Source organism: Lathamus discolor, chromosome 1 (assembly GCF_037157495.1).
Source record: "Lathamus discolor isolate bLatDis1 chromosome 1, bLatDis1.hap1, whole genome shotgun sequence".
NCBI lineage: Eukaryota > Metazoa > Chordata > Aves > Psittaciformes > Psittacidae > Lathamus > Lathamus discolor.
The window spans coordinates 8,483,321-8,505,505 of NC_088884.1; the positions used below are offsets into that span (position 1 = coordinate 8,483,321).

General features: G+C 44.0%; 1 protein-coding gene across 5 annotated transcripts in view; it reads left to right on the forward strand.

Moving 5' to 3' along the window:
- Positions 1 to 22,185, forward strand: part of PPM1H (protein phosphatase, Mg2+/Mn2+ dependent 1H) — a 166,726-nt gene that overhangs the window by 73,333 nt on the left and 71,208 nt on the right. For all 5 annotated transcript variants that reach the window (XR_010613675.1, XM_065684378.1, XM_065684449.1 and 2 more), the window contains exons 3-4: positions 4,970 to 5,314; positions 14,627 to 14,739. Coding sequence is in view for 4 of the 5 variants with exons in the window: in XM_065684378.1 (XP_065540450.1) it covers positions 4,970 to 5,314; positions 14,627 to 14,739 (458 nt within the window). In the remaining variant the exon portion in view is untranslated. The remainder of the gene's footprint in view (positions 1 to 4,969; positions 5,315 to 14,626; positions 14,740 to 22,185) is intronic.

Genomic DNA, 22,185 nt, shown 5'->3' on the forward strand with positions numbered 1-22,185 from the left:
GAGCAATGAATGAAAAGATTCTGCAAATTCAACCCGAAATTAATTCTTTCCCCTTCCCCCAACCCCATTCCACTGCTGCTTGATTAATCCCATTTGCCCTCTGTCCCCATTCAGGAGCATTCACTTTAAATTGTGCAGCATTTTCTCTGCTGCTATTTTTAGATATCTTTAACTCCAGGGTACCCTAACAGTGAATGCTGAAGACCATCAGTGAGTGAAATGGGAATCCTATGCCAGGATATTGTCATAGTGACTCAGGTTGCAGGGCTTCATGTGATGCATTATTAATTGTCACTGTAATGTGAGGATAGATATTGATTAATTCTGCAATACCCTTTGCCACAAAGATGGGGCAGAATATTTGTTTTATGTGACACAAGACTGGTTGCCTACCACAGGTAGCGGAGCATATCATTGGTAACATAAGAAAGCTTTTCTCTGAGGGTGGGGTGGCAATTGCCCAGCCAGTTCAGACTTTGTGAGAACCAAAGATGTGCTCTAATGCATTTTGTGAGTCTGGGTCATATTTAGAACAATAATAGGGTGGATTGTAGTTTTCAGAATAAACCTTTAGTGGGAGCATGATTTATTTGCCTGTTTGGAATTAGCTTCATTAAAATATTCTGAAGGTTTGCAACGTGGGATCACTGTCCAGCTTACCTAAAAAAATTGTCCCAAATTTATCACTATATCTTGCTAAGGTTGCCTCTTTTTTTTTTCCCCTATAACTGAGCAGAATAGGTAATTGCTTGGTGGCCGTGGAGATCATCTCAGTGGTGGGAGGCAAAGCAAGCACCTTTTTGTGCTTTTTGTCTCATCTGTGTTCCCTGATTGCTGCCCCTTGCTTGTTCTCTGAGTCACTGCACCATATATTTAATCTCATTGAATTGCTATGGTTTTGGGGAATTCATCGCTCTTCAAACAGAGGAGCCATTTTTATCCTTAGGGTGGGGGACAGGCATTTGTTGTTTCTTCCTTTTTTTAGATGGCTAATAATTTATTTGTGGTCATGCTCTCTTTGCTAGTTCAAAAGTAAATGAAGCTTCATAGGAATACACAGAAAATTTTGGATGCTAATATTTGGGTTACAGTAATGCCTGCAGTTCCCAGATGAAGTTAAGGCCCTAGAGCATCTCTCACAAAAAGTGTGCATGAGAGTGGCATTGTGGTAGTCATCTTCCCTGACTGTATACACTTATTATACAGCCCTCTCGGTTAATCTAGGGTACTTCTGCAGTTGACAGGGAGAAATAAATCTACTTTAGAGTGAGATGGGCATAATCTGAGAGTGAAGGGTTTTCTCTCTGAATATGAGGGCAATTTAGAAGAATATGTTGTAGGTGTGCAATGTACATGTCTGAAGTTAGCTGAACTGGTAGCAACAGTGTAAGAATTTCCAGTCAAAGTTAGAAAGCGCAAGAACAGTGAACTTCAGAAGAACCACTGTAGTTGATGTGACCATGCTGTGTTCATATCAGCGATAGCCCAAGAATACAGCTCAGGCCCATATGAGCTTCTCTGTCGTAATTTGTGCTGCCCGTCAGCTTAGAAGGAAGTACACGGTAACATTTCCATTTCACCGTTCATCATGGGCCATTGTCCGGATCTGTTTTAAAGCTTCCCAGTCTCTGATGGCACCTTATTTGACTACCAAGTTCACAGGAGGCTTGTTCAGTGTAGTACATATCCAGTGTTGTGCTCATAATAATGAGAGTGAATTAACGTTCATAACTGTTCTCCTTTATCTTCTGAAAAGCTCTAATACAGACTTTGGTGAGGGCTGGTTTTGGAAAACTTAAGGAAATTGGGGGGGGGGGGTAATCTATTCTTAATTGTAAGTTTCTGTTATAGTTTGGGGGCAGAGGGAGGGTGATGACAAAATGCCTTCTTCCTCCAGGTGGAAGCTAAATATTTCCATTTCAATCAGAGTTGTAATGCCTTTATGCTTTTTCCCCCAAGGGCAGCACATCTCCAAAGGGAGTAGCACCTTTCAAAGAATGTAAGTTGTGGAATGATTTATCTGTGGTACATCATAAAGTGGATTCTGGCCAGGAAGCCAAACTCCAAGAGAAGAATGGGAGCAGAAATAGTATAATGTAGAACTCTAGGAATAACACTATTGCAATTTTGAATAAACGGTTTGTTTTCAGTTTAAATACTTTCACTTTGGGATACTTCTTTTTTGGCAAAATACTTTAGCTTTTGCACAAATCTTTTTGCAAGCGGTTTGTTTTAGTCAGTAATTGCATTATCCATTAAAAATGGCTTAAGCAGAATTTTATAGCCAACTGTTTTGTGAACCTAGAGGGATTCTGAGCCCAGATCAAGCTAGCACAACTGCCAGGCATGCCTTCAGGGGTGACATTTCACAACCGGTTTTTGGTGAGTTTACCGGGCTGGGTAAGTGGGTGGGTCTGGCTAAGGAGCTGCATTCGGAAATGTGTACATTTGTTGGGTTTTCACCATTATATGATCCTTACTGGGGTAAGTAATCCACCGCTGAATTATAATGCTCCCTTTTCTCAGCATTTCAGTAATGAAGAGTGCACAGTAGACTCTGATTTCCTCCTCATGAAGGGAACTCTCCACAGTGTAGGTAACTATTGTTAATGGACTGGTTAAGAATATCTTTGAACTTTACTGCTGCAGTAGTGCTATAAGCTAAACACAGAGTAGATTTATATAATTTTTATAATCAAGGCTTTTAAATGTGCTTTTCAACAAACAGTTTATAATCAATAAAGCTCATTCAGCAATGAATTTTGCCCTTTGAACAGCATGAACTTGCAGTGATGGTCTATATACTTGTTGCTAAAAGAGACATTTTGCATTAGGTTTTGGATGTCGTAGCTTGGGGCAACAATGAATGATGTCTTTTGGATCAGCAAATGACAATTCATGGTGTTCTTACTCCAGCCTGTTTGCCGTGTCCTACAGCCAGTGATTGGCACCTTTGTGGAGCAGCTGGAACAGCAGAAAGTTCACAGCCCTGTCCATAAATCTGAAATAAGCAGTGCTTTGGGCATGAGGTGCTGGGATGCAGGTGGTGCCTAGACTACATGCTCATCTGTTGTATAAGGGAGCAGTGTTCGGGTGAATGAAACAAATCATGTCTGTCATCCTAAATTCGACCACAGTCAGCGTGACATGCAGACAGAATTTTCAAGTTCCTTTGACTGCAGTGAGATAGGTTATGCTTTCTTAGCATGAGGTGTTTTGGAGCAGTGTTGCCTGATTCTTGTCCCTTTCAAAATGATTTGTTTCTAAATCAGTATTAGTCCAGCCACATCTGACATGCAGGGCATCCCCACAAAGTTATTTCAGCATAGATGGGAGAAAGGAGGGGAAAGGAGAGGCTGGACAGACTCTTTCTGCATGCTGCTGCCTAATATGCTATCATGCAAAGACAGGTATTGTTATGCCTTAAAAGCTTCCCTGAGGTGACTTTCTCAGAAAAGGTTGAGGTTATCTAAGGTATGGCTCCCTGATGTCTTTCAGGCAGACCAGAGCTTCTGCTGCCCAGAACTTAATCTGCCTTCAGCGTTAGGTTAAATGGACCTTCTCTGGGTGATAAGGCACACCACCACAAAATGTGCAAGGTTTCTGCTCTTATCAGAGCAATAGCAGAGCTGATCTGTTCCTGTCAGATGAGACTATGTAGAGAGAAAGGGAGAAATATTTGAGAATCACAGCATTAATCAATAACTGCTGAATAAATATATAGCATTACCATATATACCTGAATTTTAATAATGAGGTCTACAAAATCTGCTTTTCCCAGGTACTCTGCCTGTATGAGAGCAGTTGTGCTGACTGGCATGCTAGGGCTTGAGATAAAATATAAGATCTGAGCGCACATGTTATGCAGAGAGCTATACCAAACCACTTGTATAGCTCTTTGGGTCCAGAGAAGGGCAACAAAGCTGGTGAAGGACCTGGAGCACATATCTTATGAGGAACGGCTGAGGGAACTGTTTAGATTAGATATTAAGAAGAATTTTTTCACCAAAATGGTGATCACATATTGGAACAGGCTGCCCAGGAAAAGTGGTGGAATCATCATCCCTGGAAGTGCTTGAAGAATGTGTAGATGTGGTCCTTAGTGGCATGGTTTAGTGGTGGACTTGGCAGTCCTGGAGTGAAGGTTGGACTTGCTGATCTTAAAGGTCTTTTCTGACCTAAATGATTCTCTGATTCTGATCAGAGTATGTAAGTTCAGTACTGTACAGGAAACTTTTCAGAGAACTCTGAAGGATGATGCTGTGATCATCTAGGATTGCATGTGGAGTGCTGCTGATCCCACTTGTCTACCATCCTCCAGGACCTGTGTGCTGTGCTGGTTCCCAGGCTGGCACAGGCAGGGAAAGCCTCAGCTATCCAATGTGCCTGCATGGATGGACCTTGTCTACCAGTCATGGAAGTGGGGATCGTGTCTTTTTACTAGTTGTCAAACTGAGGCCCTTCATCTCATGCCTACTGAAAAAAAAGGTCTGTCACACAAATATCAGGATCTGTCTCGTGTAGAATTTTGGTCTCCATGGTGGTAAGTCCATCCTTTATCAATGATGTGGTTTTCAGATGCTTTTCTTCTGATCTACACAGTCATTAGGAAGTAAACTTAGTCTTGCAGTCGTAGCTGTTCTTGGTCAGTGCAAGCTGTGATGGCTGTAAGGTAAGAAAGATTACAAGTTCAGAGGAGGGTTTTTTTGGTTGTTTTGTTTGGGGTCTTTTAGGACATTAAGGAAAAGAAAAAAAATGTGCTGGGTTTGCGTGGCAAAAATAAGCATCTCTCCTTCCTGCCAGAACTGCACTGACACAGTGGGCATTTCTCCATTTCAGAAAGCTTACCTCTGGGAAGGTTACCCGTGTTCCACCTGCTGCGCATGTGCCACCAGGCACCTCACCCATGTAACTCTGTAATGGTGACCATCTCCTTTTCCTTCCCTTTCTTCCCTTTCTCCTTCTCCAGGACACAGATGGGATCAACCTGTACTACTGGTCCCTGTTTGATGGACACGCTGGATCAGGGGCAGCTGTGGTGGCTTCCAAACTGCTGCAGCACCACATCCTGGAGCAGCTGCAGGAGATTGTGGACATCCTGAGGAACACGGCTGTCCTTCCACCCACCTGCCTGGGAGAGGAGCCCGACAATCCAGCCACCAACAGCAGGACGCTGACACGGGCAGCCTCCCTGCGTGGTGGTGTGGGGGCCCCGGGCTCGCCCAGCACCCCTCCAACACGCTTCTTCACTGAGAAGAAGATCCCACATGAGTGCCTGGTTATTGGGGCCATAGAAAGTGCATTCAAGGAGATGGTATGTACATCTCAGGGCTCTGAAGACCTTGTTGCCTATATTAATGAGTTGCATGGCCTGGGTAAAATGAATATTTAGGGATTTTTTTGCGCTTTTTCCCCCTACTTAAACACCATTTGAGTGTGGACAGAATTGTTTAAGAGCACCAACAGTTTACCTGGTACACCCCTGTGAGGCAGAACGTGCATCTGAAGTCCTAGGCAGCACCAGAGCCATGTTTGTGGTTTACTTGACCCTTAAAGGTTTGGTGCTCTTTCTTGACACACACTCTCTCCTTCCCCCTCACTTTTTTCCCCATTCTTTTTGAGATAAAAACTAGTATTGCCTGAGATCAGATCTTGTTCTTTTTTAATTTTTGTTGTTTTTAGAAAATGCTCTTATTTGACCAGAAGGTTTTTGAGCTAAAGAGTGTCTCCCAAAGGTTTTATTTCTTGTCTGACAAGAAGTATTCAGTTGTTGGTTTTGCTAATATATATGAATCATTTTTTGTACATGCATCTAATTAGAGACTACAGTTGTTACAATGAGGTAGTGCTTCACTTTGTATTCTGAATAGAAGTTATCTTGCTGCTTGTCCGTTCTCCCCAGGGAAGTGCAGGCAAACAGACCCACCAACTGGGTTTGGGCTTTCAGGTGGGTAGGTCCAGAAGCAGGAACCAGAGTGTGGAGCACATGAGCAGGTTTACGCACTGCAGCTGGTGAGCAGTTTCTCCTAGCTGAAAACAAAGAGGAGGATCCAGTCAGTTTAGTATACTGTTTTTAGAAAGGGAGAACTAGCTTGCTCCCTTCTTTGTTGATGGACACTGACAATCTCAGAGCACACTTAAGAAGGGGACACCAATTTCATGATTCAGTTGCAGTGGTTTTCAGGCCAGAAGAAAGCCAGGCTCTGAATATGTGATGTGACTCTCTCTCCCCTTTTGAAACAGGTTTACGGCTGCAGGAGAGATGAGGAATGGGACTGGAAAGCAACTGTAAAAGAGCTAAAGAAGGGCCTTTTCAAGTGCTGTGCCTTTCTTAAGAGCAGTGTGTGCGTTACCCGTCTCTAACTTCCTGAGCAGGGCTTGTTATTGCCCTGCTTTATTTTGACTTTACATCGCTAGGTGTTTGCACAGATCATCTCAGCTCATGTCCACGTGTGAGTGCTTGAGTGGGCTGCTTGAGTGGGCTTTTATAGATAGACTATGACAAATGCAGAAGCCCTGGGTAATTCACTACAGTTACAGTGTCTGGGTATTCCATGTACAGGTCATAGTAACCTGTTCTACTTTTTTCTGAACTAAAGTCATAGAATCATAGAATAGTTAGGGTTGGAAAGGACCTCAAGATCATCTAGTTCCAACCCCCCTGCCACAGGCAGGGACACCTCCCACTAAACTATCCCACACAAGGCTTCATCCAACCTGGCCTTGAACACCGCCAGGGATGGAGCACTCACAACCTCCCTGGGCAACCCATTTCAGTGCCTCACCACCCTAACAGGAAAGAATTTCCTCCTTATATCCAATCTAAACTTCCCCTGTTTCAGTTTTAACCCGTTACCCCGTGTCCTATCACTACAGTCCCTGATGAAGAGTCCCTCCCCAGCATCCCTATAGGCCCCCTTCAGGTACTGGAAGGCTGCTCTGAAGTCCCCACGCAGCCTTCTCTTCTCCAGGCTGAACAGCCCCATTTTCTCAGCCTGTCTTCATACAGGAGGTGCTCCAGTCCCCTGATCATCCTCGTGGCCCTCCTCTGGACTTGTTCCAGCAGTTCCATGTCCTTCTTATGTTGAAGACACCAGAACTGCACACAATACTCCAGGTGAGGTCTCACAAGAGCAGAGTAGAGGGGCAGGATCACCTCCTTCGACCTGCTGGTCACGCTCCTTTTGATGCAGCCCAGGATACAGCTGGCTTTCTGGGCTGCGAGTGCACACTGAAGCCGGCTCATGTTCATTTTCTCATTGACCAGCACCCCCCAAGTCCTTCTCTGCAGGGCCGCTCTGAATCTCTTCTTTGCCCAGTCTGTAGCTGTGCCTGGGATTGCTCCAACCCAGGTGTAGGACCTTGCACTTGTCATGGTTGAACTTCATAAGGTTGGCATCAGCCCACCTCACAAGCGTGTCAAGGTCCCTCTGGATGGCATCCCTTCCCTCCAGCGTATCAACCGGACCACACAGCTTGGTGTCATCAGCAAACTTGCTGAGAGCGCACTCAATCCCACTGTCCCTGTCAGCAATGAAGATGTTGAACAAGACCGGTCCCAACACCTGAGGGACACCAGTCGTTACTGGTCTCCAGCCAGACACTGAGCCATTGACCACAACTCTTTGTGTGCGGCCATCCAGCCAGTTCTTTATCCACCGAGTGGTCCATCCATCAAATTGATATCTCTCCAATTTAGAGACAAGGATGTTGTGTGGGACAGTGTCAAACGCTTTGCACAAGTCCAGGTAGATGACATCAACTGCTTTACCCTTGTCCATCAGTTCTGTAGCCCCATCATAGAAGGCCACCAAATTGGTCAGGCAGGATTTCCCATTAGTGAAGCCATGCTGGCTGTCACCAAGCACCTTGTTGTTTTTCATGTGCCTTAGCATGCCTTCCAGGAGAATGTGCTCCAAGATTTTGCCAGGCACAGAGGTGAGACTGACTGGTCTGTAATTCCCCGGGTCTTCCATTTTCCCCTTCTTGAAAATGGGGGTTATATTTCCCTTTTTCCAGTCGTCGGGAACTTCACCTGACTGCCATGATTTTTCAAATATGATGGCCAGTGGCTTAGCAACTTCATTCGCCAGCTCCTTCAGGACCCGCGGATGGATTCCATCAGGTCCCGTGGACTTGTGCACGTTCAGATTTTTAAGATGGTCTCGAACCAGATCCTCTCCCACAGTGGGCCCAAGGTCTTCATTCTCACAGCCCCTGCATCTACCTTCTAAGAACTGGGTGGTGCAGTCAGAGCTTTTGCCAGTGAAGACCGAGGCAAAGAAGTCATTCAGAACCTCAGCCTTCTCCAAATCCTGTGTAGCCAGTTCTCCCAAGAGCTTCCTCAGGGGGCCTTTGTTGTCCCTAGTCTGTTTTTTGTTTGCTACGTACCTGTAGAATCCCTTCCTGTTATCCTTAACATCCCTGGCTATGTTTAATTCTAACTGGGCCTTAGCCTTCCTAACCTGGTCGCTAGCTTCCTGGACAACATCCCTGTACTCTTCCCAGGCCACCTGTCCTTGCTTCCACTTTTTATAAGCCTCTTTTTTCATTTGAATTTTCTTCAGCATTAAGTTTTACATTAAAAGGAAGCCTTATAAAGAAATGATCAGATTAGGAAAAGGAATATATAGTTATACTACTTTAAGCTCTTGGGTATGTCTTGTGCTGACAATTGGTTTAGACAAAAGAGTATTTTCTTTGGTTGTGTAAGGGAGCAGTTCATAAGATCAACAGTCCTGAGTCTCAATCTATGTTTGCATTGATTGATCTTCCTCCTACCTCTAGCTTCCTCATACTCCTTTGGGTGTCGTCCTCGGGTGAAGATTTTGGTAAATGGATGTTGTTGAGTTAGGTCCATGCATTTGAGCTGTGTGTAACGTATGAGGGGTTTGTGCCATCAGAGTGTATCATTTGACCTGGCACTTGGTGAAAGCTCTTGTTTCCTGGACACATACGCAGACTTCTTGCTGGTTTCCTGATCACACCTATCACTGCAAAGGAGCCCTTTGAATCTGGTGAAAATGCTAAGTAAATCACAGAATCACAGAATCCCAAGGGTTGGAAGGGACCTAAAAAGATCATCTAGTCCAACCCCCCTGCAAGAGCAGGGTAAAATACAGGTTTATTTTTCTTTTCTAAGCAGTCCAACCTGACAGGTTTATCTAAGGATGGTTTTGTCCCCTTTTCTTGGGACCATTTAGCATGCCATTACTTTTTTCCTCAACTGCCTTTTGAGTTCTAGTTAAGTTCTCCCTGGTTCTGCTTCAAATCTCAAATACAATACAATTCATCCCTTTCAAAAGGCATTTTAAAATTAATTTTCCATCATTGGGTGGGGTTTTCTTTAGACAGTGTTTGTCTGACAGCTCTACATGCAGCGAAACACTGTGGAAACACTGCTGACACAGACCAAGTCACTGCCGAACTTAGAAATGTAACACTGAAGCTGTCCCCTTTTTTGAATCATAGAATCACAGAATAGTTAGGGTTGGAAAGGACCTCAAGATCAGTTCCAACCCCCCTGCCATGGGCAGGGACATCTCACACTAAACCATCTCACCCAAGGCTTCATCCAACCTGGCCTTGAACACTGCCAGGGATGGAGCACTCACACCCACCCTGGGCAACAGATTCCAGTGCCTCACCACCCTAACAGGAAAGAATTTCCTCCTTATATCCAATCTAAACTTCCCCTGTTTAAGTTTTAACCCGTTACCCCTTGTCCTGTCACTACAGTCCCTGGCGAAGAGTCCCTCCCCAGCATCCCTATAGGCCCCCTTCAGGTACTGGAAGGCTGCTATGAAGTCCCCACGCAGCCTTCTCTTCTCCAGGCTGAACAGCCCCAACTTCCTCAGCCTGTCTTCATACGGGAGGTGCTCCAGTCCCCTGATCATCCTCGTGGCCCTCCTCTGGACTTGTTCCAGCAGTTCCATGTCCTTCTTATTTTGAGGACACCAGAACTGCACACAATACTACAGGTGAGGTCTCACGAGAGCAGAGTAGAGGGGCAGGATCACCTCTTCAAGTTCTTTAGGTGTTCCCTGATCGTGTCGGAACTGGGATTAGGAAGTTTGTGTTGTGTTCTCAGATAACTTACTGTCCCGTTTAAAAACTGAAAAATGCTCAGTGTCAGTAACCATCAGTGGTCACAGTTATTCCAGTTCAAAGGAAATAAATAAGCTCAAGTTCTGAAGGTATCACAAGCCAAATCCTTTAATTTTACTCTCTTGAGTTTTAACATGTGCATTTATACATTCAGTTCTAGGGAGCCAGGGGGGATGTTTCCAAGTGCTGTTCTGTACTGGATAGAAGCAGTAAACTATAAGAATCCCTTCCCTGTATTTAGCCTTGTATGCGTGTGCCTGATGTAGTATGTATTTTAAAGAAAGATTAAGGGGCGAGAGCACCTCTTCCACACAGAACCCAGTTTAACCTTGGATGGGTAAAAATGGCACAGAACTAATCTGTATGATTTATTGGAAGGTGTACATTCATACATGTTGCACCATGATTTTCTTCTTTATTGAGTTAGAGTCAGATGGAATGTATACAGGCACAGCTTTAACTTGGACAGGAACTTGGGAAAGGAACATATGTTTTACGGTTTTCCTTTTGAAAAGCTGCCTCTGATTAAAGAACCAGTAGAAGTGAGGAGGGTTGAAACTGTTACAGGAAGTTTGGTGCCTTTTAGGCAGAGGTAAAGCAGATTAAGGAGTTAATTTTATGTTTATGCCTTCTGAAATAGGATTTAAAAGTATATGTCTTTTTTTAGGCAGATACCTGATGCTGTGTGTGTAGGGAGTAAAGCTGCTTTCTGTCATAGCAAGATGGAGATCCTGGAGGAAAGGATCGTACTCTGGAGGCGCATACAGATGAAAAAGAGTTATTTTCGTTGTCCTTGCAGTATGCTAACTTGCTGAATGATGATGCTGCAAGTTGAATGTGCCCAGTTCACTTTTCAAGGTTCTAAATTCCTCAAACTCGGCACCATCTGTACCTGGCATTCCCTTTCCGTGCCGCCACGCTTGCTTTCGGGCTGCCTCCCCTCACCCCTGCAGCGCCTGCCTCAGCTGTGCCCCGGCCACCAGCACCCGGGAGCCTGCCCTGCTGAGGCTGCCGGTGGCCAGCGTCCCAGCGTCCTTCAAGGGTCCAACGCCCGTGGGTCGAGACGGGGGAAGGAGAAGTTGGGGTCCCGTAGGAGCCTGGCAGCTGCGGGCCCGCCCCGCGCTCCGCAGCTCGGAGCCCCTCCGCCGGGCCTCCACGAGGTGGCACGAGCAGGCCGCCATCGAAGGGCTGGGATCCTCCAACAGAGCAGATGGTAATGGCTTCCTGGCGTAACCTTCGTCTCCTTCAGAGGAGGTGGCGTGATTACCCCGGGCTTTCACTCTGAACCCAGATACAAGCCTTAGCGAGGCAGGCAGCGGGGAGACCGAAGCGGTCCAGACGGCAGGGATGGTCTGTCCCATCCCTGGCACCGCCTCCTCAGACTGCTTCTGTAATCCATGGAGAAAGCAATGCCAGCTTTGGACACGGACCACATGGCACTTGTGGTGTCCTCTGCAGGCTGTGCCCCATCCTTCCTAAGCTCCCTCACCCAGGGAAGGGGGACCAGGGGCACCATATGTGAGGCAACCCCTGTGAGCCCCCTGCTCCTACCTGCCACTATAGGAGGCATACTCAAAAGGGGGGCAGAGCACAGACTATATTATCCGCTTCCTTGGTGTCAAATGATAGCCTTTTTTTTCCTTCCCCTTTTCCTTTCCTGTCTGAGTGGTACATCCTGCCCTTTGGGTGAAAGGTGCGTTGGTTCTGCCCAGCATTGCTCAGCTCTTCCCCTGCCCACAGACTGCTATGTCAGGATGAGCTGCATGCTGCAAAACAAGAGGAAGAAAAAGGGAAAGGGGGAAGACAAACAAAGAAGTTAGCTCCGGATTCTTTCTCCAGGTGAAAAATGAGGAAAGCTTTAAATGCACTCTGGCTTTGTCTAAAATGAGCCCCTTTGCACTCATAAAGACTTCAGAAGTGTTCTGGGGTTTCTGCCCCTCTTTGTGCTGCACTGCTTTCCTAGCAGCACTGTTATAAAGTATTTCCTTAAAAGCCAATGTCTCTACATCAGGATGAGTTAGTGGTGTTGGGGGGCTTTCTGTTATTTTGGTTTATTTTTCTCCTGAAATTTTGTTGAGCTGTCAGAAAGCCTTCCCTTCTTCCCCTCCTCCCAAGAAAGGGAATGTCCAAGTCTGTAATATCAAATTAAAAGTGGCAGTGAATATACCCTGGCAAGCCATGGTAGTAAATTCAAGTTCTGAACAGCAACTAGATGGAAGATCCCACAAACAGCAATGATTCAAGAAAAATCCTGTACGCAGTTCAAGTCAAAGAAACTGAGAATGAGGCCCTATGGATTATCCATCTCCTCTCCTATAATTGATGCTTCTGAATTCTGCTTTTTGAAAGAAATACATTTTAATTTAGGCATTCCAGCACTTGCAAAGTTGTACATGTGACAGATCTGAAACCAGGTGAGGAATTGTGCGTTGTTTGAAGGTCTCAGAGGATGCTCTGACCTGTGGAGAGGAAGGTTGTTTAAAATTCCTGGCAGTGCCTGGAAAATCCACTGTAGCATTTGTAAGTTTTAACTTATTTTGATGGTTAGAAATGTCTGCTTCCTTTGAACTGCTCTTTTCAGCTTAATTTAAAAATATATAGAAACCATGGGGAGGAAAATCAGCTTCTCTATGGCGAGATTAGATAAAGAGGCATTTATAGCAGGCCCATGTCTGTGACCAAAGGTACTGCGAGGTTTGATTTTTAGCTTGGAGGAGTTCTCCTCCTGATCCTCGCTGTCCCCACCTCTCCCTCAAAAAAAAAAGAGGGGGGAAAAAAAGGTAGAACTGGAAGTGAATGAGAGCCTGGGTTAAGAGCCACCAGTAAAACCCCGAGTCTCTCTGCAGCAGAGTGCAGTTCTCCTGTGCAGCAGAGGATGGCCTTGTTGGGCAGCGCTGAGCATTTCTTGCTGTCCCTGCCACACCGTCCTCCTCAGTCCTGTATTCATGGCACAGATGGGATCAGTCCCAGCCACCGAGGAGTTACGTTATTGTGAGAGACACCTCTGTCCAGCCTGCTCAGGACAGCGAGCCGAGGATACCCGCTGCTGCCCCAGGTCACCTCCCTCCCCTGAAATCTGTAGGAAACAAAGCGTGGTCCCTGCCCTCCTCCGACTCTGCGGATTTTCAATCAAATTGCAGCTGTCATGGTTTGCATTTGTTGTGGTGCTTTTCCTCAGATAAATTTAGCTCTGAAATAAAGCTCTAAATCCCATACCCCAAGGCATGGACAATTTGAGCTGTTTGTTGCTCAGTGCGAATATGAAAATGGCTGAAGTATAGCTCGCACACATACTGCATACACACACGGAGGCAAACAAATACATTCATAATAAAAACCACATACAAATAAACAGGGTTTAGCTGGAAGAGATCTGCCAGTACTTTGCAATAGTAATATTAAACGATGCTCCTTGTTTGTATCTGGTATTACAAATATTACAAATTTCAGTCTGGTTTGAAATTGGATTTGATTCTGGACACAGGAGAGGAAGGTAATTTGTAACATGTTTTGTTATTACCCCAAACTAAACTAAGAGACAGCATAATTAATTCACTGGCATACACTTCAGTTTTTGTTTAAAATGTATGCAGTACTGGAAAGCAGCTCATTTACGTGTCCTTTGTGTTCGCCAAGCTTTCCTAGGATTTTATATATATATCTGTAGTATTAATGTATTTTTTTCACTCCTGGACTTGACTGATTGTTGATGACAGATGTGACTTGTGTTTTCCACTTCTGTTAAGCAGGAGGACTTTTTTATATATAATATTTCTTATACTCAGTTGGAAACTAAAGACAGGAAGAGCTATCTGAGTAGGTATGTACCTCCTTAAATTTGGGCCTGTGACATGCATAAAGAAGTCTTTTCAGGACCTCACAAAAGCAATGAGACGAGACATACGGTTAAATACTGTGGTTCATCCTGGAGAGGTTGTGAGTGCCTAGGATTTTTCAGTAAATACTGCTCTCCTGACCTTCCCCCCCTCCCACTCCCTTAACAAGTTTAGCATCCACCAATTCCCTTTGTTTCTGAAGGGTACCCTTGTGGCACGAGTGTGTAAAGGTATATACTCTGCAGTCTTAGCACTGCTTTTAGAGAGTAGGTAGTTATTCATGTCATAGCCAGGTCTCATTAATTAGTTGCTGTTTATGCAAATCACTCTCCAGTTATACCACCAGGTACTTGTTGTTAAGGTACATTTATCTTTGCCTTCATTGTGCTTTTTCTGTAGCAAATTCCCTTGCATCCCTTGGAGTTGCCATTTGTTCCTTGGTGCCTGATGTTTTACAATCTCCTGTCCTAATTTTCTTAAACAGCTTTGTATCACAAGTAATGGGTACTCCTTGACTTTCTGTTCTTCTCCCCGACCATTTGGCCAAAGCTGCAACAGTAAAGAAAACCAGTGGGACGTGTAGTTTAAGACAGACTCTGTTTTTCTTTTTTTAGGGGGATCTTCATTTCCTAAAACATTAATATCAATGCTGTCCTTATAAATGCTGTTCTTTTTTCCCATAGGATTTGCAAATAGAGCGAGAGAGGACCGTGTATAATATTTCTGGCGGCTGCACAGCCCTTGTGGTGGTGTATTTATTGGGGAAGCTTTATGTGGCAAACGCTGGTGATAGCAGGTGAGTAAGTGTGGTGTCTCCCAAACTATTCCATCACCTTATATTCCCCAGATCTGGTGTTACCAAGTTCCTTAGTTGCAAACAGTATCACAAGAGGATTCTGTTTCTTGTCTGGACACTTAATGGTTCTCACAGAGATTAATGCAGTGATGAAATTCTAGTATCTTGTTGAATGGTGGTTGCAGTCAGGGATTTTGACCACACTTGTGGCCCTGTTGCAGTATTTGAATGACTTGATTGTTGCAGGGAAGTGGGAAGACTAAAGAGATGTTGAAACAGAAGAGATGTTGAAACAGAAGAGATGTTGGGTATGTAGTAGAATTGTGTGTTGAAAACCAACAAGATGACCACATCTGGAACAGTTGGTAGAGCTGGACTGGTTCAGTCGGAAGACATGTGGTTCCTGTCAATAGCCTTAGTCTTGATAGGCCACCTTGTTCTTAGATTTTTTTATAATTGATGGTAGTCATCTGTAAGCAAATGGCTGCTACTCTTTCAGTGAGGGAGGAGAGGAGGAAGACATTATCACAGGTTAGGGTTTTTACTTTGGCCTGTTCTGGCTTGTGTGCTTGTCAGTTTCCCACAACTGAATGCTGTTGTTCAGTTACTGCTTTGTTATATTTTGAAGCTGGAAACCCAAAGACTTGTGGTGAGAGCTTTCTGCATCTTCAGGGTTTTCTAAAGCTAGGAGCATACTGGAAATCTCCCATTTGCATTCTTTCCCCCTCTGTCACTCTCTATCAATACCACCATCAGAGAGGGATAGTGAGGCTATTCTTGCAAGACTTCAGACCTTCCTGCATCTCTTTTGGCAGTGCTCTGCATAGACAGGCTAGGGAGGGTAGTGCCCCACATGATAAGGACTGCTGTTGTATTCTGTTAGTTAACAGCTGAGTAAGAACAGTCTGCAAAGGTATCGAACCAGATTATCTTCAGGTGAAAACTGCTATGGTTATGCATTTGAGTTTAAGGTTTGTACATATATAGTTCATGTTTGTAGTATGTATACTTACAGGGGCGGCACTTGAACAAAGAGTGTTGTAGTTTAAACCCAGCATTTTTATTGCTTCTTGCTGCTTTAAACTGTGTAGGAAGTCAGATACATCGTTTGTGCATAAAGTTCCTATTCTTTTCATGTTGGTGAATAGCTGTTCTTAAGGTGCTGAATTTGCTTTGTATATTGCTTATTGCTGACTGAATTCTTCTTGACAGGTAACATATTTGAACCTCCTTTTCACATAAAATGTCAAGTGAGTCCTCACAGAGGGTAGCTGCAAACATGTTTGAGCAGACCACCTATCCAGTCATCAAAACCACTAGCTGCACTACATTCTATCTCTCTTGCCATTAAATTAGAAATAATCATGTTTTTTTGTGATATTGCACTTGAAGTACAGTTGAGTCTCTTGCATTGTGTTGGCTGAATTGCTTTACTGTCTCTTAAAAGTGTTCAGTGTGAAACTGGCCATGCAGGACCTACTTCAGAGTAGTTGAAATCACAGAATCCCAAGGGTTGGAAGGGACCTCAAAAGATCATCTAGTCCAACCCCCCCACAAGAGCAGGGTAACCTACAGTACATCACACAGGAACTTGTCCAGGCGGGCCTTGAATATCTCCAGTGTAGGAGACTCCACAACCCCCCTGGGCAACCTGTTCCAGTGCTCTGTCACTCTTACAGTAAAGAAGGTCTTCCTGATGTTAACGTGGAACTTCTTATGCTCCAGTTTACACCCATTGCCCCTTGTCCTATCACTGGATATCACTGAAAAAAGCCTAGCTCCATCATCCTGACACCTACCCTTTACATACTTGTAAACATTGATGAGGTCACCCCTCAGTCTCCTCTTTTGCAAGCTAAAGAGACCCAGCTCCCTCAGCCTCTCCTCATAAGGGAGATGTTCCACTTCCCTAATCATCTTTGTGGCTCTGCGCTGGACTCCTTCAAGCAATTCCCTGTCCTTCTTGAACAGAGGGGCCCAGAACTGGACGCAATATTCCAGATGCGGCCTCACCAAGGCTGAGTAGAGGGGGAGGAGAACCTCTCTTGACCTACTAACCACTCCCTTTCTAATGCACCCCAAGATGCCGTTTGCCTTCTTGGCCGCAAGAGCACATTGCTGGCTCATGGTCATCCTCCTATCCACCAGGACCCCCAGGTCCCTTTCCCCTTCGCTACTTTCCAGCAGGTCAACCCCCAACCTGTACTGGTCCATGGGGTTGTTCTTCCCCAGATGCAAGACTCTACACTTGCCCTTGTTAAATTTCATCAAGTTTCTCCCCGCCCAACTCTCCAGCCTGTCCAGGTCTCGCTGAATGGCAGCACAGCCTTCTGGTGTGTCAGCCACTCCTCCCAGTTTTGTGTCATCAGCAAACTTGCTGAGGGTGCACTCAGTTCCCTCATCCAGGGACAGGCTGCTTTCAGTTCCCCAAGAGCAGCCTCTGCTCCATGCAGTCTCTGATACTCAACGGGAAGAAACTCTTGCTGATAGTGATCCTGAATTGGCACCAATGCCCAATGTAGTCAAAGACATTTAAGTCTTCAAGAGACCTTGAATGTTCATTAAGCCCATCCCAAACATCTCTTCAGAAAAAGAGAGCAGAAATTAGAGTGGGAGCGATTGACAAGGCTGGGTCTTGTTTGAACCAGGACTCAAATTTTTCTACCCTCTTTTCACATCTTGTAGGAATGAGTAGAATCTTGTAGGAGTGTTTGGATCTGGAGTCCCTCCAGATCCAAATCGTTTGGTTTTGCACTTCCCAAATGGACCGCACAGAAACCTTCTTCATGCTGAGGAGAATCCTCTGGATTCCCAAAATCTTTCAAATAAGCCCACTTCTAGATTATCCTAGCTCAAGAAAATAAAAGCTTTAAAGCATAGATGATCAGTTGATCTGGGTCTCTTCCATGAAATCCCCACTTCCCTTGTGTCAGGGGGAGAAAATAAAACATCTACTGTAAAACATCTAAGTTGCTCCTCTTCACTAAAAGGACATTTTAGGGCTAGAGAAGCAGCTCTGAGGTTGTCTGCCTACTGCCAGGGTGCACAGTGCATTCCTGTATTTTTAAGAGCCCAGTCATGTAGCCAAGAAGTTTTATTCGTGTTAGTTGGAAAAATCTGTTCCTTTTTGCTGTGTCATGCCTCATGTGGTCAACTTCATAGTTTGTATAGATACAGATGAGGGCGGTGAGAAATACAATAAGGAAACTACTTTAAAAACAGTCTGCTCTTGAGAAGAAGAGTGGGTTTGTTTTTTCACCCAACCAGGGGCTTCTGCTTGTTGCTGTTAGAAATAGATGCCGAAACCCTCAGTTCCTCAGTCAAGCTTTAGTTTCTTTGAGTTCACCTACTCATTTGTGCCTGTTTTCTGTCCTCATTCTTCTTCTCCCCTCTCTACTCCCCCACTGGAAAAAAGGCTACAAATAAATCAAGTTACGTTTCCCACAGACAGGAGTCTGTGAGAGAATGCTTTACGCTGCAGGGATAGGAAATAAACATTCTGGGTTCCTGCAAACTTCTTGTGTGCTGCTTCTCCCTGGAAGAAGGTTAGGTCTTTTAATTCCAAGCAACTTCAAGACAGCTTTTAAAGGTGGGTTTTGAACAGCTTCTGCTGTCGTAGGACCAAGGTATGTGTAACAAACTGTTACTATCATAATGAGACTAAGGAAACACCAAGTATGAGACTTGAATAATAATGTGCTATGCGGTGCCAGATATACCTCAGACTGATGCCTGTGGTATTCAGTTTAACCACCAAAGCTTCTCAAATCTAATCATTTCATGCCACGTACCCTGACAGTGTTGTATAGCAGCTGTCCTTTTGTAGTTGATGTGTAATTACATCATGAAAAGACTTTAATTACCATATTACTAAATTACCAGCCAGCGATCCTTTCAGGTTCAGCCCTAGCTCACTTCTGTATGGACTATTAGGCTTCTCCAAGCTGAACACTTTTGGTTGGTGTAAAAGGGAGGAAAAATTGTGCTAATTGTTGGTTTTGTTATGAACTATTATTGAGCTTGATGTTATGGCATCACTAATGTCAATGATATAATTAAACTTCTGCTAATGATGCAATCACAGTCCTGTAATAATTATACGATAACTGCACATGATACCAGAACCCTTCTAAAAATGAGGTGATGTATTCAAAGCCTGATAAAAACAATGCAGAGGGAGCCACTTTCATCCTCTAATGGCTTGTCTGATCATTCTTGAGCTCTGCCATAAATATACCTACTTGTACCGTCAGAATTCATGTCTGAATATTGGCCAGAACATTTTCTGGTGTTTCCCTCTCTCTCTTCTTCCTTCCTTTTAGTGGTTAGCATTGTCCATGCAAGGTTGTCTAATTAGGGGCCAACAGTGCTATAGTCAATCCAGGATATGGTGCTTTTCTGGTAAGCATTGAGGCTCTGTGGTTTGCTTGCCAGTTTGACACACACGCTATGGTAACTAGGCCAGGCTGTTGAAATAGCTGGGATTTTTTTAATAGGGAATAGTAAATCTTCTCTGCTCATTCTTTTAAACAGTATTGTTCTGTTTTGCATTGTTAAAATGACTTTTACTTCTAAACTGCCATAACACGCCTTGTTAATCTCAGTTCTTTTTAGTTTTATGCTCTTTATTAAGATGTTATTTTATAGCTAGTGATGAAGCAGTAGTAAAATAGGGACTTAATGTTTTCACCGATTACTGCCCAATTATTGTAAAGCCTCATGCAACATAACATTTGCCCAATATCACTACAGTGACGGTAATGCAATATGATCATATTAATTATCTTTGGCACAAGTGTTCTTCTGGCTTTTGTGTTGTCTGGATAAGGAGCTGCTCAGAGACTGCAGGCACTTCCATTTTCTGCTGTGTTGAGAGCCGTGTAGGGTAGCAGTGCTTTTATCATTATACAAGAGCAGAACATCACAAGTTGATTTGACTTTTCCATAGGCCCTGAAACACTCACTAAATCTGCAATGGGTTCTTGGGCTTTTTTGATTTATTGGCAGAACATGGGATCAAAGCAAAGAGCCCGTTGTTTCGGAGGCTTCACAGACTTGCAAGGTTACTGAGTTTTTTGCTTTGCTTCATCAGCTTTTTTATCATCTTTCTGCCTCCTTGCTTTTACTCCCCTGTGCTTAAGTTTTCAGGGCATATTCACCGTCTGCTTGAACATCATGTTCAGAAGCAAGTGTAGGCATTTGGGATTGTTAAATGATAGGAGCTCACTGAGTGATTTGTTTCTGTGGCACTTTTGTGTGGGTGAAGGTTACGCAACTTCACTGGTGCTTCAGGTACCCAGATGTGGGAGAGTGTGTTTATAACACCAACTTCTCCCAGTGTAATAAAACAGTGAATTGAACATTGGGTTCTACTTTGTTTACTGTTTCAATTCTTTGTGGATTTGCTGCTTGTGTTGAATCGCACTACATTTATACTTCCTTCTCTTCTTTGTCATGGTGGTTGTCAGCTGCTTCCCTCATGCACAATTCTCATTGTAGGAAGTCAAATTCGGAGTATTAATTTGCTTTTATGAAGTAAATGGGAGAGGCATGGAAAGAGCCTCATGCCTGTTGACTGGAACTGTAGCTTAAGTAGAATTTCTGAGAAGTCAGAATTGATGATTGTGACCCATTTTTGTGGTTCATGGTATCTTCATCAAGGCAGATCGGCAGGGTGATTTTTGCCAGAAGCACTAATACCATGTAGGGATGGAAACCATAAAGTGTTCTAGTATATTACTATTGTAGAGCTAATTTGCTTTAGCCTTTGGTTTTTAGAGTATTTTTAAGAAAGCCTAATTTTCTGACTTTATGAACTATTATCTTCTAATCTAAATTTCCCCTGTCTTCCTTGAGTGATTTGCCTTCTCTCTCTCCTTACATCTGTGTCTGCATAAACAATAACTGTGCTTTATACCACAGACTTAGAGGTCTCTGGAGGAAAGACTAACTCAGTTACTAAGCTTCTCCAAGTCTGCAGTATTTGGAAAAGCATTCTTTTTCCTCTCTCCTCCTAAAGATGGGACAGAAATTGCTACAAATCTCTGAACCACACACAGAGCCTTTCCACCATGGGACCATGCAATCTGTGGCAATTCCTGTTTATCCTCTGAAGTTCTCATTCCTCCAAATACTCAAAAGATGACTCCAAAGTGGCGAGAGCAACACTTACGGATTGTATTTTGGCCAATGAATGTGCACGTCCCTTTTTTTGACCATTATTAATTCTTTATCAGAATCACTTGAAAATAATAAATGTCTGATCATTTTAGGGCACATGATAACCTAAGGCTGGTCTGCTCAGGAGCCTGTGGAGTGAGGAGAGACTGAATTCAAGAGGAAGCAAGTCTCTCCCACACACATTCTCATTCACTGACTGTAGTTTGGTAGGTAGAGAAGTCTGATCCTGCCTAACCAAAAAGCTGGAAAAGAACATGTCATCTTAGTCACACTAAGATGGGCCAAGTCCCATATCTCTGTTTCCTCAGCTTCTTTTCCTTAGAAGCCTGACTTGCAGGCCTGCAGAAAGCACTTCTGCTCCTTTTCTCATGCTTGGGCTCCTTCCAGGGAGAAGCAAGAGCAATGGATTCATAGGAATAGCAGCAACCTCAGATATTGCTGGGGTTTGTGCTGGGTAAAGCTTTTGGAGGCACTTCAGGAAACACTTCAAGTGAGGTGTGGAGAAAAGGTGTTGGATCAGAAATAAGTTGTTGCGCTCAAAGTGCAGTGATGAGGAAGGGTGTTTCCTAGCAATCCAGTGAATGACAAGTTCCAGGGTGCTGGCACGTCCTACGCAGCACTGACTTGGCAGAAATTATTAATTTGGCAGGAAATGTTCATAGGCTTTTGAAAACAAAGCAAATGTCCTGCCTCGTCTTCAAATTCTTTGTTTTCCTTGGGAGAGAGTATGTCTTAGCAATGTCTGTGGCAATCTAACAGGTGTTGAAGCCATTGTAAACATTCTCAGTGAGTGGCAGATTCAGTTAAGTCTTTGGTCCTAACCACACAGACATCATCTATCCAGGAAGTCCTTATGCTCCAGATTATGAGGAAGGAGAGGAATTTTGGCTGCTGAAGTAATACCAGTAAACTGGAAAGCTGCAGTTCATTTGTATTAGTTTCCAGGAGCGATGAATTCTGTTAACTTTCATTCTCATAGGTTGTCAGCCTTTAGAAAAAGGAAGAAAAACCTGAAACCAGCAAAACCCAACAAAAAAAAAAAAAGCTGGTTGCTGCCACTGTAAGTAAAAATTCCCCTGCTGCCTATTTTTATTGGTAAATTTAAGCACTAATCAAGGAAAAACTCCCACTATAATAGCATCTTTGTGTATAGCCTGTAGAGTTTATAGTGTCTGAGGCAAGAAGGACAAAGGGTGCAAAGATGTAATTTTAATCACTTTTTTACCAGTACTTTACTGATACATAAAAAGCCTGTGACCTCTGATA